At 38.7% G+C, this 16,371-nt stretch overlaps 2 protein-coding genes across 2 annotated transcripts in view; both read left to right on the top strand.

Annotated features, from left to right (window-relative positions):
* The window catches only part of LOC123233181 (zinc finger protein 208-like), a 347,813-nt gene extending 346,427 nt beyond the window's left edge, over positions 1 to 1,386 (top strand). Inside the window, exon 7 of the mRNA XM_044659331.1 lies at positions 928 to 1,386. Coding sequence (XP_044515266.1) covers positions 928 to 1,226 — 299 coding nt within the window. The 3' untranslated portion in view covers positions 1,227 to 1,386. The remainder of the gene's footprint in view (positions 1 to 927) is intronic.
* Positions 1,387 to 8,450: 7,064 nt separating this feature from the next.
* LOC123233180 (KRAB domain-containing protein 4-like) lies at positions 8,451 to 14,726 on the top strand. The gene is made up of 4 exons (XM_044659330.1): positions 8,451 to 8,544; positions 8,925 to 9,018; positions 12,970 to 13,096; positions 14,587 to 14,726. The coding sequence occupies exons 1-4, from the start codon at positions 8,495 to 8,497 to the stop codon at positions 14,724 to 14,726; spliced, it is 411 nt and encodes a 136-aa protein (XP_044515265.1). The 5' UTR covers positions 8,451 to 8,494.
* The last annotated feature ends 1,645 nt before the right edge of the window (positions 14,727 to 16,371 follow it).

Raw genomic sequence — 16,371 nt, 5'->3', positions numbered from 1 at the left:
TCAGTTTCTTACAAAATAGATATGTTGAATTTTTAATGGGAGTTTATGGTAACTGTTATCTGTTATGATTTCCTTTCCTCATATTTCTTCTTTATTGGCTTTATTTCATATGTCTTTCTCTCTTTCCTGCTCTGAATTAATCAATTTTCCTTTTTCTTTAGTTTTTTTCCCTTCCTATTTTTTCATCAGATGGTAAGGATATATTTTCAAGTTCTCAAAGTCATTTACTTTATATACTATTTCATTTCCTTTTGGTAATCCAAAGGCCAACCACTTATTGTATAAAGTAAAGTCTTATTCCTCTAGGTAATTTTATCTCAGGTCATTTTATTTGTTTATTTTACTTTTGAGTTACCATACTTATGCATAAAATAAACTGTGATCATTAGTAAAAGGCAAGTGTGATAGGCCTTCTCAAGTGGGAAGGCAAGAAAATAGCTCTAAAACCTTTGAGCAACTAAAACTTTTGAGAAAGGAAAGAAAAGACTGGGTTCATCACCTCTTTATTCTTTTTTTCAGAGATCAAAGGACTTCTTGAAGATAATCTTTATGAATGTAGTGAATGTGGGGAAGCCTTCAGGAAAAAGGCAGAATTCACTGTGCATCAAAAAATTCATTCTGGGAAATTTCTTTATGAATGTAAGGAATGTAAGAAGACTTACCGCTTCATCTCAGCTCTCAAGCGACACCAATATATTCATACTAAAGAGAAACCTTATGAATGTAGTAAATGTGGGAAGGCGTTTGGGGTGGAGTCATATCTTACTAAGCATTGGAGAATTCATACTAGAGAGAAATCTTATGAATGTAAAGAATGTGGAACAGTCTTCACAAATAAGACACAATTTACTTTGCATCAAAGAATTCATGATGGAAAAATTGTTCATAAGTGTAAGGAGTGTAACACGACTTTCCTCTATATCTCAGATCTCAAGCGACATCAAAATATTCATACTGGAGAGAAACCTTATGAATGTAGTAAATGTGGGAAGGCTTTTAGGACAAAGGGACATCTGGCTGAGCATCAAAGAATTCATACTGGAGAGAAACCTTATGAATGTAGTAAATGTGGGAGGGCCTTTCTGATGAAGTCATATCTTACCAAGCATCAGAGGATTCATACTGGAGAGAAACCTTATGAATGTGGAGAATGTGGAAAGGACTTCAGGTATAGGGCTAAACTTATTGCACATCAGAAAATCCATGCAAGGGAAAAACTTGATTAATGTAGTAAATGTGGGAAGGGCTTTGGGAGAAAATCATATCTTACGAAACATCTGAGAATTCATACTGAAGAGACACTTTATCAATGTAGTGAATACGGGAAGACTTTCACATTGAAGATGCATCTTTTTTTTTAACTTTTGTCAGGGAAGAAAGACCCCTGCCCCCTTATACTTGATTGGAATTTAGTGATAGTTATAAGTTTAAACCTAATCAATGTTGTGATTTTAAAGTGATTAGTATGATTCCATAATAATCTTAATTGAAATTACAATTAGTAGAATTTATAATTTTATAAGGATCTCTAACAAAAGCATAAAACTCCTAAGGGGATTTCTAACCCCTCCCTAAGTTATATTTCCCTTCTCTCATGAGATGCTGACTATATAAGTTTCAGGTCCCAGAATGCTGCATCATGTCCTGATATGGTTCAAGAATGCTCACCCTTTCCTATTTTGAAATAACCATTTTTCCCAACTTGATCAGATGAGCCCTGAGATAATGATTATCAGTATTTCTTAATAAGAGTGTTGTCTTGTGATCTGACTTTAGGACAAATATAGGTTTACCTAAATGAAATAACCAATCAGATGGTAGTTGGGTAACAGTTTCTAAAAATGATATACATAATGCTGTATGATATAAGTCATCAGTCTTGTTTGGAAATATTCATTCTGTATATAAACCAGGTCTCTGCTGCCTGGCTTTATCTCTCACGGGGGTCCAACTCTATAACATGTGCAAGATTCCAGGTTTATCTGGGAGACTTGGCCGTCTTCCAATAAACTCTAAATTCTACCTTGACTTGGAGAAATTTGGCTTTTTGACTTTGTTTATCTAAATTGTGTATATCAGAGTGGTGGGATAAAAATTTCCACGACTCATTTTTAAATTTATTTTTTAAATTAATTTTTATTTTAAAATATTTTTCCATGCTTACATTATTGCACATCAGAAAATCCATGCAGGGGAAAAACTTGATTAATGTAGTGAATATCGGAAGGCTTTGGGAGAAAATCATATCTTACCAAACATCGGAGAATTCATACTGAAAAGACACCTTATCAACGTAGTGAATATGGGTAGACTTTCATATTGAAGATGTATCTCTTTTTTAAAACTTTAAAATTTATTTTTAAATTAATTTTTATTTTGCAATATTTTTCCATGCGTATATAATTCATTTTCTTTTGTAAAAATTTGAAATTTAGGTTTTATGCTAATATGAAAGTTCTAAAGTAATATTGTGGTCACCAATTTAAAAAATTAACTGAAGTCACAAGTCTGTTAGCTGCTCTTAACAATTTAGTTTAATAGAGATATAGTAAAAGAGAGAAATATAGGAAGGAAATAGAAAGTATTGCCTAGCTAGATACCCTATAATTTCTTTCCAACTTACCACCCAGCAAGGGCTCTGAAGTCTCAGTCTCCATGTGGAGTCTTAGTAGTCTCTTAAGCCAGGAGTCTCAGTGGTGTCTTCAGCAAGGGTTCCACCAACACAGCCTCTTCCTGGAAAGAGAGGCCTCTCTGGAATCAATCTCTCCAGAAGCCAGGAAAGGAAGGCCAGCTATTCACCCAGCAAGCCAATGTAGGATCCAAGGAAAGAGTCTTCTCCTTCTCCAGCTCACCAACACAGAGTCTCCAAAGATGAACTCTGAAGGAGAAATCCAAAGGAGAAGTCCCTTGGACAGGAAGTTCAGGACTTTTTCTAGTCCTTTTTCCACTGTCCCTTCCCCACTTTAAGGGAACCAATGGCAGTCTTTCAGTTTGTCTAGCACTGAACATGGGCAGGGCAGTGGCTTCTGGAGTTGTCACCCATACTAGCAAGTGACTTGGAACTCTCTTACTTAGTGTCAAGTAGGGGTACTTTAAGTTCTTGATTTGATTAGCTAAAAATAGGCAAGGGGAGAGTTAATCCTATCTTCACACTTTCCCTTCCTGCCTCCCAGAGGCAACAAGCAATTCCACTGGGTTAATCAAATGTTATCACTTGATACTTATTTCCATATTATTAATTTTTACTATATAGCAGTGGTTCCCAAACTTTTTTGGCTTACCATGCCCTTTCCAGAAAATATATTACTTAGAGCCCCCTGTCACATACTATCCCTGCCCCCTCACAGTTATTCACCACCCCCAAATGCACTTATGGCCATCACCGCCTCCCTGGATTGCTGCAGCACCCATCAGGGGGTGGTGGTGCCCTCTTTGGGAATCACTGCTATAGAGCCATCTTTTAAAGCCTAAACCCCAAATCACATACCCATAAATACAAATGATAAGTGATGTCATAAGTTTTGCTTTTGCATTTCTAGTTCCATAGTTCTTTCTCTTAATGTGGTTAGCATTCTTTCCCATAAGACCTTCAGGAGTGTCCATTACACTGGATTGTTCCAGTGTTTTACTTTCTGTATAAGATGTTCTGGTTCTACTCATTTCACTCTGTATCAGTTCATTGAGGTTCTCCCAGTTCACATGGAATTCCTCCAGATCATCATTCCTTACAGCATAGTAGTATCCCATCAACAACATATACCACAATTTATTTGTTCAGCCATTTCCCAATCAAGGGACACCCTTTCATTTTCCAATTTTTTACCACCACAAAGAGTGTGGCTATGAACATTTCTGTACAAGTATTTTTCCTTATTATCTCTTTGGGGTACAAACCTAGCAGTGGTATTGCTGGATCAAGGAGTATGCATTCTTTTTTTTTCTTTTTTTTTTTTAATATTTTTTATGCATTCTTTTAAAGCCCTTTGCATATAATTCCAAATTGCTGTCCAGAATGGCTGGATTAATTTAAACTCCACAAGCAGTGTATTAGTAGTGTCCCAATTTTGTCACAACCCGTCCAACATTCATTATTATCCTTTACTGTCATTTTGGCTAATCTGCTAGGTGTGAGGTGATACCTCAGCATTGTTTTGATTTGCGTTTCTCTTAATTATGAGAGATTTAGAACACTTTTTTCATGTGCTTATTGATAGTTTTGCTTTCTTTATCTGAAAACTACCTATTCATGTCCCTTGAACATTTGTCAATTGAGAAATGGCTTGATTTTTTGTACAATTGACTTAGCTCCTTATAAATTTGAGAAATGCATTGTGTCTCCTGAATGTGGTGGCGGAATTGTTAGCTTACACCATCCCCACTACCTGTAAGCTTGTAGAAGCATCAAGCTTTACCCCAATCCACCTGGTTAAGCTTAGATGGAAATAGGTGTCAGAGCCTGTGAATTATCAAAGGATAAATGAAATTTAACTATTTGGGAAATAAGAGAATATTCAGAGTATTCTATCCCTAAGTTATGATTAGTGGAGTTTTCCTTTTTTTTCTAGAAAAAGCAAATGAATTTCCTATTAACTGAAGGCTTTCTTCTGCTTACTTTAATTTAAAATTTTTCTTTTAAATCAGTTTAATTTGAAGACTCAAGGAAAATAACTTGAATATTTTCCCAGCCCCTACTGTGGATATTGATTCTTATGGGATGAAATTATTTATTGTACCTTGCAAGTGTGTGGGATAAATATTCTGTTTTTCTAAGTAAAAATTTACTCCAGTTTAGAGTCTGGGTATTTCCTTAGAATAAAACTCCCCCTACCCCTTCCCATAAAACTTTCAGCTTTCCTGACTTATTTTAATAGACCTTGAATAGTGGCTTCAGTCTGGGAACAAGGCTAGAGGCTGTCCTCAGAAGATCCTGGAAGGATGCCAGCTCTAAGGAATAAGAGATAACACCAAGACTAGTTGCAAGAGAAAGAAAGAGGGTTTTTGGTTCGTTTTTTCTTTCAGATATCATGTCCCTGTTCTCTACAAATGTAACTTCTTTACTGTCCCTAAGTTAGAATCACCTGACACATCATGGGTTTTACTGAGCTGGGAGAGAGAAAGAGAGATAGGGGTTGGGGGTACATAATATTGAAAATCGCACGCTCAAGATGGTAAGCATCACAGCCCACCTTTATTTGACTGGATGAGGTAGAGGGTGGAGAATCTTGCATTGATATTATTCTAAAAAGTCTGTTCTTATATCCAGGCTTTGCATTTTTGTCAGGGGAGCAATTCTGCTATGAATTTTGCTGGCAAAGCATCTGCCATGCTCTTGCTATCCAGAGCTGGGGGGGGGGGGGGGAGCGGGGAAGGAATGTCCCCTTTAAGAAGTTACAATAAACTTGCTGTCTTACTTCAGTCCCAGACTCTAGGAATTATTAGTGAGTGGGGGTCCATCGTTGGAGACCTGTGTCCCTCAAACATGATTTCTTACCAAATATTTCTAAGTTTCTGGTGGACGTGTGGCAACCCACCTAGATAATATATTGTAACTTCCTATTTTAAAATAATTTGTTACAGAGAGTATGATAAAACTTCTAAAATTATTCTATACATTTAGAATAAATACCCAATTAAAGGGTTTTGTAATTTCAAGAAAATATTGTACACATCACATAATATTTGCTTCATGAAGATTATCACAAAATAAAATATGAATACCTATAAAGAAAAAGAAAAGAAAAATTTGGAAAATGCATTGTGTAAGTATTATTTTGAGTAAGAATCTTGTGAGGTATAACTGAGAAGCTGGAAACCCCTCCTTTGTTTTCAACAGGAGTGTGAGTGATTTAGGGACTCAAAATTTTTGTAATAATCTTACATAATAATCTTAATGGATTTTTTTAGTTTATTCCATAAACACACACACACACAGAGAAACACACTTAAATTGAGAAGGGAAAAGGAAGTTAAATTTTCTCTGTCTTCCACTGTGCTCACCATGGGGATAAGCAAGAGTAGGAATGTGGTCACATTTTGCTGATGAATAATAATAATTATTTATTAGCAGAAAAGGGTTACCTTTTACATAAAGTTATCAATTTACAAAGGATACCAATTACATAATTGGAGAAGAGATTTTGGATAAATCATTAACATTTGTTAAATATCATTTATGTGTTAAAATTATAAAAGCAAGGCTCAGTGAAATACGTAGTATGAGAAATGGATAGAAGATGAAGAGGTAAAGAATACATAACTCAAAAGAAGTAAATGAAGGTTTAAGAGAAAAGTAGTGAAGAAAATAAGACAGGTGTTGCATCAAGGCAACCTGAAGGATACTACATGTATGTGTGTATATATGTATGTGTATATATATATTTACACATATATATATATATATATATATATATATATATGGAGAGAGAAAAATTAAGGGAGAAAGTCCTAGTATATAGGAGAAAGATTTAAGGTCATCATTTGTCAGTGGGGGAGTGGTCTTGCTGCCCTTCTGCAATGAGAACATGATAGGGGGATGTGGTAACATTGGAGGACCATTATGGCCAATTAATTATATCTTACAGTTCTAAATATAATATGAGTAATAAAACAGACTAGGCACAAAGCAGAAGCCCAGTATAGAATATTATAGATCTAGTATAGAGAATGGGTAATTGATCAATGTGCAATTCATGCTTGACTAATGCTGAAACTACAGGTTTTGCCCTTGATGTTTAACTAGTACTACTGAGTGAGAAATGCAAGATTTCAGAGTATGAAGGTCCCTCTCCTATTATTACTCCTCCTTGCCTGCTGTCAGCCCACATCAGTAAGGGCTACAAAATAGGGGATTTGCCCAGCCACAGAGCTAGGAAGTGCCTGAGGCCAAATTTGAACCCATGAACTCCTGTCTCTGAGCTTGGCTTTCAATCCACTGAGCCATCTAGCTACCCCCACTTGATAAACCTTTTAACAGATGAATGTCCCACAATTCTTGGGAAAAAAAAAACTTTTCTTGACCTAGGGAAACAGCAAAGAAATAAAGGCACACCAGAAAAGCATTGTGCTGGAACCCTTCAGGGAGGAGGAAAGTCGGAAGACCAAAACAGACCTGGTGAAGATCTGCCGAAAATGAAACAAAAACAGTCGGAATGACATGGGCCCAGCTGGGGGAAGTTGCCCAGAACAGAGTCCGCTGGCGTGAGATGGTTGCGGCCCTATGCTCCTAAGGAGTCAACAGGAATAATAATAATAACTCATTTAAGAGGAAAGTAAACCCTTGTATTCCATAATTTCCACTTTTGTGGTAGTGACTACAAAAGAATGTCAAGTTTTCATGTAGACTGACTGTACTTTTTGATTCATTTCCTACTTGTCTTGTTGAAAATAAAAATTCATGGCAAAGTGATGAGATGATATAAAACACACTTAACATGATGCATTTTATAAACTTGACTACCTTTTAAATTGCATGAAGCTGTTTTCTTATCAAGGAATAGATTTTTTCACATGCAATAAATCCTAGAGCTCCTTCGGTTTTCAAATTTGTTTGAAGAGGTCCAGTGACATCACTGGGTGCTGTGTGATCTCTGTCTCTGTCTCTGTCTGTCTGTCTATGTCTGTCTGTCTGTCTGTCTGTCTGTCTGTCTCTCTCTCTCTCTCTCTCTCTCTCTCTCTCCTTCCCCCTCCCTCTCAGAGTCATCAAAGTCCTTTGGCAAGACCAGTCAGGTAGACTGGTGATGGCTTTGGATGCAGTGGATGGTCGTGAGGGCTTCAGTGTCTAACCAAGCTCTAAACACTCCAGAACGCCTGGAATAAGTTGTTCTCCCCTGCCCATTCCACGCTGGGAAGTCTTCACATGCCAGTGGTCTGCCCCCAGTCACTCAAGGGTTGGGGACCTGTCAGTTATCCTCCACCTGGATTAGCCTGCCAGGGCAGCCAGTTTACTGGGATGAGGCCAATGCTCATGACAGCTTCTTCCAGCCACAGGTGAGAGATACGGGAAAGGCAGACCCGAAAGGTGGATGGACACATGGAGGCGACTGTTGCTAGCCAGAGCCCCAAACATAGCTAGAAAATACCGCCGCCTCCAGACTACAATTCCCAGAGGGCCATGCGAGCTCTGGTATCATTCTCCAAATTCTTGAGGGTCAGGGAAGGTTCTTTCCACATATGTCACTTCCACCTGTCCTCTCTAACTCTTCCTTACTCTCTATCGGAACCCTTTCCCCTTCCCTGGCCTGAGCCTACCTGGGCTGGGTTGAGTGTGATCCCAAAGCGGCAGGCGGAAGTTTTGTGGGGCTGCTCCGGGACTGGTTGGGGAAACTGAGAGCAGAGTGGAGGAGCGAGCGCCTAGACGAATGGAGTCCTAGAGGGGCTTACCTTGGTTCGACTGCAATGCCCGGGCAGATGTCGAGGTCTTGGAGGCGGGTTGCAATGTGCGCGGAGCCAGATTCCGATCCCACCTCTGACATGCCCTTCCCACGTGATCCCCGGGATGGTCCTGACCCTCCACTTCAGAGTCCTTCCACCTGTGCCAAGTCTGAGGTAGTGGATTTCTGGTTTCTGTCTGTGTGTCTGCGCAAGTCTCCATACTTTCTGGGGCTTCACCTCTTCCTCCTGGCATCCTCCTCTTCCTCAGGCGTCTTCCTGGTTACACCGTCCACCTGTAAGCTTTTCCTGCTGTTAACAGAGTCCTTCCCCTCCTGAAGGCTCCAGCTCACGTCTGTTCTCCTCTTTTATGCCTGAAGAGATTGTGTCCTCCAGTTACCTCCAGGAGGGCAAGCGCTGTTTCCTTCTGGTCCTTCCCCAGCCCCAGCCTCCTCCCTGGGGTCCCCTCAGTGGAGAAGCGGGAATCTGCGTCCTGTGACGAGGGGAGACCCGCAGCCCTGGAGCCCTGCTTCTCATCGTGCTCATTTCCTCCCCAGCTCCGTCTCTTGTAGCCTCCGCTCTCCCCCAGGAGGTGGGAGCCCTGAGGAGGAGGGGATGGCCTCTGCGTCCCTGGCGGCCAGGCCCTGCGCGGTGAGTGCCAGTTGCTTCTTTCCTAAAAAGCCATCTCAGGCTGAAGACCTCGGGCACATTCCTTTCTCATGTGCTGTCACTGGGGAAATTTGGTCCTTCTAAGAATTATATGTTTAGGATTAAAAGACGACATAGAGATTAGTCATCCTCCCCCGCAAAATTACCTTAAATTGACTTTTCTCTGAGCATTCATTTTTCAGTGTTGAGGTCCGGGTTGTTTCCCTTTCTCCATCCCCTCTCCCACACATGGAGAAGGCAAGCAGGAGCATAGTCTGTGGGCCTGTGAAGTCTTGGGAACATTGGAAACCATGTTTCAGAATTTTTAAAATGTAACAGAAACTTTTAAACATGGAAAATATTTCCTATAATTTGTCCTTAAGAGTTCCCTAGTTCTCTCTTCCTTTTTCATCCAGTCCTTTTGATTTTTCACTGATCTTTTCTTAGATCAAGTATTTAACAGTTTAGCACATGATTATTGTTTCAAATTTGCTGTTCTAGCTCATGATGTTTTCCTCAAGTCTACTCACTTTCCTTTATCTCTGTTTGTAGAAGCCTTCCTAGGTTTTTCTGAATTCACTTTTGCATGTAGTTTCTTATTGTACATTAGTATTCCATTACAATGGTAAACCATATCTTATAATTCAGACATTTCTCAGCTCAGAGTCATTTAATCATTTTCCCAGTTATTCATGGAAAAACAACCTGCTCAAAATGTTTTTCTACCTTTAGATCCTTTCCCTTTTTTCCCTCTTTTAGGGATTGTTAGGTCAAAAGGTATGAATGATTTTTTAGCCCTTTGTGCATAGTTCCAAATTGTTTTCCAAGAATGGTTAGAGGGGTAGTGTATAGAACTCTGGGCTTTGAGTCAGGAGTATCTGGTTTCAGATCTGGCCTCAGACACTTCCAGGCTGTGTGACTTAAGCCCCACTGCCCAGCCCTTCCCACTCTTCTGCCTTAGAACCAATACTCAGTATTGATTCTAAGACTGAAGTAAGTGTTTAAAAAAAAAAAAAAAAAAAGAGTGATCCAGGAGCTGGAGGAGAAAGGATGAGAAGACTCTCTTTGAGGGTGGGTGGTCCTCCCTCCTAGAACCCTGATATGTCATACCTTTTCATCTAACTTATAATAGGTGTTTAAGACTCAAATCCTTGATTGAAATCTGTTTTTTAGGAAGTGCAGGTTTAAAGTGAAGTGATTTAGAAATTGAGAAGTAAAGTATAAAGGAAAAAAGACCAGGCTGTGTCAGAAGACTTGTATTAGAGACTGGGGTGTAATTCTTAATAACTGATTGAGACTTAAGTAATCATAATCAAAATGTTTTTAAATACCATTATCTGAGGATGAATAAGAACAAAATAGAGCAGTGGGAAAAATTGTAGTAGAGAAATAACAAAGTCCCCCAAAAACTGGTTCTGATGATAAACATTAGAAAAATATTTTTAAAACCTAGTTTAGAAGCAAACTGTTTAAGGGTGGATGGGATGATGGTGATAAGAATGGTAGCCCTGTTTAAGGGTGGATGGGATGATGGTGATAAGGATGGTAGGCTGGGAGAAAGCTAAACAACTAAAATCTTCCTTGGCTATATTTTTTTTTCTTCAAAGAATGATCTTTGAACTGGGAAGGAGGACCCAAAAGGTGTCAACAAGAATATATCCAAATTAAAAGGAGACAGACAGGTTGTCTGCTGAAAGAAGTCTCTGATGTTTGCTTGACCATTATCTTGTGTCCTTGAAAGGTCTTTGAGGACAGGGCAGGTACCACAGGACTGGAAAAAAAGGGACTGTGCTAAGTTTCAAAAAGAAAGGGCTAGATTCTGCCAAGTCTATGTTAATGATTGTGAGTTCTAGTGTATTCCTAGAAAACATTGGTAAATGAGTGATTAGGGAGCAATTGGAAAAGGCCGTATTATTAGTTTCTGTAATAAATAAAAATTAATCTTGGAGACATAATACTAAATTTATAATTATTTATTAGTAAAGAGTGTTGTGAAAAAGATTACTTTATTATTTAGGAGACCTAGCAGGAAGAGCTTGAGAATTCCAAATGGAATGGGGAAGCTAGAAGTGAGGCCTCTCTCTCTGAGACGGACTCCATGGTGGTTGGGACAAGTTGTAACTGACCCTGGGAGACCTCAAAGGAAGTGGAATTTGTGCCCTGATTCCCTAACCATCTAGACAAGGGGCCACTGGAAACTAGCAAGCAAATGACACGAGAGTTTGTAACAAATTTAATTAAGGGAACTATGGTAAAGGATGGGAATAGGGGTTTCTACACTTCCAGACTAAGGGCAAACCACAGGATCAGGGACTTATCTACACTGAACAAAATCTAAAGCAGGGCAGGGCCCTAAAATTAGCAGGACTGAAGTGGGGTATCTACACAGCAGAGTCCTGATACAATCCAGCGATGTTGCAGCTCTTCCAGGACCATTAGCTGTATTCTTTCAGGTAGGTAGATTCTGGGAGCTAACCCAGCCCAAGTTAACCTGCAACTCAGGTTGGGATTAATAGTCTCTACCAAAAATCTTCCACAAGTAGATGTCAGTTGACCTTCAGGATCCCAGGGAATCAGAGTACAAACTCCACTTCCTCTGAGGTCGCCCAAGGTCAGTTACAACTTGTCTCAGCCACCATGGAGTCCGTCTCAGAGAGAGAGGCCACACTTCCTGCTTCCCCATTCCATTTGGAACTCTCAAGCCTTGCTAGCTAGGTCTCCTAAATAATAATTAAATAATCTTCCTCACAACAAGAGAAAGGAAAGAAAGAAAAAGATTATGAGCCTAATTTCCCAAAGTCTCTAGCTGAGTTGCTACTTCATCAGGTTCTAGATTCCCAACTGGCCTGTCCCATTTTACAAGCTGTGACAAAGGGGCCCAGCTAAGGACATGGTCAAGACAGATGAATTAGGCCAGTCAGGGAGTAGGCTTGATTTCACGAAGGGATGGGAGCCCAAAACGCCCAAGTTCCTGCTAGTCCTGACTCTTATAGCTCCCATAGTGTTACATCTAGTTGGCTTTGGGCTTTTGATTAGACAGTCTAGGTCAGTGATGGCAAACTTATGGCATGGGTGACAAAGATGGCACACAGAGAGCTCTCTGTGGGGACACAGCTGCCCCACTCTTCCCTGCCCCCTCAAGTTTGTTACTAGAAAGGCACAGAGCTTCTCCCCTCCCCTTTCTATACTCACTGAGGACATTCCTCAGTTCACCCATCCCTCTGCCCAGCAGCCTAACAGGAGCCCTTCCTTCCCCCCCCATGTGGGGTAACAGGGGGCAGGGAATACCCAGCTTGGTATTTTGTGCAGGATCACAAGGCTGACAAGTGACTATGGCCAAATTTCACCCCAAGAGCTCCCATCTCCAGCCTGGCTCCCAATCCACAGAGATACCTGGATGCCCCCAGAGCACCTCTTTTTAAGAATCACAGTCATTGGATGATGAGAGGAAACTGCATTAGTAGTGAACAGATCACACTGATTGGTGGAAGGAACTAGGCATGTTCAGTGTGAGAGAGGAGACTTGGACCACATGAGAGCTATCTTCAACTGTTTCACTGTCATTGTTTTTAATTAGCAAGTAGAAAAGGAATTAGGCAAAGTACTACTTGTGCTCACAGGGCAGAGGTAAGAGCCATGGGAGAACCTCATAAAAAACTAGATTTCAAGCTGTCTGTCATTGAGTGCATTAATTAAGAATAAACATGAAATGAGCACCTACTAAGGGCTAAGCACTGGACTAAGTACTGAGGATACAAAGGAAGCAAAAGTAGCCCCTGAGCTCAAGAAACTTAAAGTCTAATGGGAGAGGAATTATTAACTGCCAGCTCTGTATCAGGTGTGTCCCTGGCTACAAATAAATAAATGAAACAATCCCTGCTGTCAAAGAGTTGGCATTGAAACTTTTATAACAGAGCTATAACTGGTTAATCACAAATATCTTTCGTGTTTCAGGACTCAGTGACATTCCAGGATGTAGCTGTCGAATTCACCAGGGAGGAGTGGAGGCATTTGAACCCATCTCAGAAAAAGTTGTACAGGGATGTGATGCTGGAGACCTATAGGAATTTGGTCTCTTTGGGTAAGAACAACTACTCCTTTAGAGGCTTGATATATACTATGCAGATTTTCAAAATTGTAACAGTTATTCTTTGACATACAAAAGTAGATACTGCTTATCTTTTCATAGCAAGACAGAATGCTTATGCTACTTTTTGTCCAGAAAAACAGGTCTTTGTTCAGTATGCCTGGAAATTGACTTGTGATTTGTTGTTCTCCTTGATTATATATTTTCCCTTCTCTGTTGCTTTAAATCCAGAATTTTCTGTTAATTCTAGTATAGGTATCATCATACAAAATATGTTCCTATTATTTAAGCAGAGAGCAAGTCAAATGAAATATTTTTCCTGAGGCCTACTCTTAAACTCATTTTCTGTAATATAGAACATCTTTCAGTAGTCTTAGTCTTGTTATCCTTGGGAGTCTTTCTAATATTCCTACTTATTTTCCAAAGTTTGAAACTTGAACTAATTTTGAATCCTTTTACTAAGTTTTATGAATACTTTTTTAAAAATAGACATTTTCTTCTGCCCCTCCACATAGAAAACTTTATATACAGTACCACAGATAGAAGTCTCATATCTAAAATATAGAAAGAATTTTTTCAAATAAATAAGAATATGAGTTATTTCTTAATGAAAAACTGGACAAAAGATATGAACAGATTGTTTTTGGATGAAGAACTCAAAGACATACATAAATATTAGGGAAAATGCTCCAAATCATTATTGAATTAAGAAATGCAAATTAAAATAAATCTGAGATACCATCTCACCCTTGTCAGGATAGCTAAAATAATAAAAAGCCAAAATGACAACTGTTGGAAGGGATGTGGTAATAAAATGGTGCCACTGATACACTGTTGGTAGTACTATGAACCAATCCAGTCTTTTTCGAGAGCAATCTGTATTATGTTCACATAGCTATAAAATTCTATATACCTTTTGACTCAGCAATACCACTATTAGGTTAATTTCCTAAGGTGATCAGGGAAAAAGGAAAAGAAATATATTCCAAAACTATATGGCCTCTCTTTGTGGTGGGAAAGAACTGGAAACTGAAGGAATGCCCATCAGTTGGGAAAGTGCTAAACAAGTTGCGGCATCTGACTGTGTTGGACAACTACTGCAACAACAAACAGATTCATTTTGGAAAAACAATGTAAAACTATGAAGAATGAAATATGCAGAATGAGGAGAATATTATATAAAGCAATAGAAATATTGTTTGAGAAATGATGTGTATGGCCACCCCTGAGAAAGAACTGATAAGTAGAAATAAGTAAGACATTATTTTATATGTACATATACCTCTTTTTCAAATGATGCCTTCTCTAATGGGGCATCAGTTATTTTCACTTCTATAAACAGTGCCCTAGATGATATATAAGATATTCTGCAGCCTCATTCTTCCACTATTCTATTGAGAGAAGGGAGGAGAATTTCCTTTATCTGTTTTATGATGAAATTCTAAATTGACTGTCCCTAGCACTTTTTCATTTTCAACAAACAGGATTTGCAGTTTTCAAACCAGATGTGATCTGCCGATTAGAAAGGAAGGAAGCATCTTGGATGCCAAAGGCAGATGTTCCAAGAAGGAGCTCTCTGGGTGAGTATCTAAACCCCAAGCAGAGGAGTCATTGCAAAATGTAGCTCCATTGGTCATTGTAAGTCAAAGGTCCTGCAAATGTTGAACAGGGTGGCCTTATTAAAGCTTTTCAGGCTTTGTTGAGAAGAGCTGAGACTCTAAAACTATATTTTTTAATTTAAGAAGTTATTTTTTCATGCATTTTTACTCACATATACCTCCATTCTCAAAGAAATTTGTTGCCTCAGTATGGGGTAGATATTAATTTTCTGTTCATTGAAGATTATCTTATCCTAAGCAAACATTCTCTTGCTTCACTTGCATAAATTCCTTTTCTCTTTTAAAATAAACACATGGCTTAAAATGTTAATATATGCTTTTTGCTTTTGAATCTACTTCTAGTATTTTCTTCTGGGTTATTTGTATTATTATGTTGCTTTCTTGCTGTTACTTTTTAAAATATTTAATCATAATTTAATTCTTCTTTCTTCAGTTTTATCTTTTTTGTCATCCTACCCTTTATATCTTGAAATTGTCTTTATAAAGGCTCAATATGTTCAAAGGTGTGTAAATGGAATTAGCTCACCCTTATTCATTCTTTAGACTTTAGCTACCAGGAATATGTCTCCCCACCCAAATTAGAATTAAGTGGAGAGTGGGGAGGTCTATGACCCACATGTGCTAGTAAGTGACAGATCAAAAACAAGTGACTGGCCCTTGGTGGTGCCTGAAACAAGGTTGAGACTGTCATTTATCCATGTAGAACTGGAAGGTGGATGCAGGAAATGACAAAATGAACTCTCTTTTAAATATGATGATAACTTCCTGTGAAGGGATTTTTGCCTTTTGAACCTGGCCTTGAAGGAGCTCAGGTGAGACCTCAGATTGCTTCCTTTTGAATTGTCACATGGGTAAGTTGGGCTGACTCCTTTTTATACTTTTCCTTGGTGTTTCTGGAGGACCTAGCCTCAAAAGAGGCCTCTCTTCTTAGAGGAGGCATCATGGCTAGAAGCCTTGTTTAGTTAACCTCTGTGTCCTCTTTGTTGGGGCCCCTGAAGCTTTACCTGGTTCCAGCCTCTGATCCAGGCCAGAGTTACTCTCTTTTTCTCTCTCATTTTTCCTACCTTTCAATAAACCATCATAAAAGTCATCCTGACTTGAATCTTTTATTTTGGAATTGAGTTAATTCAATTCCTTGACAACCATACCTTTAAATATTAATATCCAGTCCAATCAAAAAAACCCTTTCCCCTTTTACAAAGGATAGAACTTGTTTAGCCATCACCCTATCATTGGACCTAAATGTTTTCATTATTTTTACTGTTTCATAAAAAGCTGTTGACAATATTTTTGACAGAGATCTTTATTTGCTTTCAATATGATTTTGTGGAGGTAGATCTAACAGTGAGTCAAAGGGTATGAACAGTTTTATAGCTCTGCCTGAAATTGCTATGTTACTTTTCAATAAAATGGTAGCAACAGCTTAATAAGTACCTATTTCAGATTGACTGTCAAAATTTGTTGTCATTATAAGTATCTTTGTTAATCTTTTATTTGTTTGGTGATACCTCCTAATTGTTTTCATTTTTACTTCTTTGATTGCCAACATTTGTGCGATATTCAGGTAATTATAATTTCTTTCGTCAGAAAGACTTATGTCTTAAAAATTTGAATCAGTTTCTTACAAAATAGATATGTTGAATTTTTAAT

The sequence above is a fragment of the Gracilinanus agilis genome, chromosome 2 (assembly GCF_016433145.1).
Source record: "Gracilinanus agilis isolate LMUSP501 chromosome 2, AgileGrace, whole genome shotgun sequence".
Taxonomy (NCBI): domain Eukaryota; kingdom Metazoa; phylum Chordata; class Mammalia; order Didelphimorphia; family Didelphidae; genus Gracilinanus; species Gracilinanus agilis.
The sequence above is the reverse complement of the archived record's forward strand: the minus strand, read 5'-3'. Positions and strand labels throughout refer to the sequence as shown.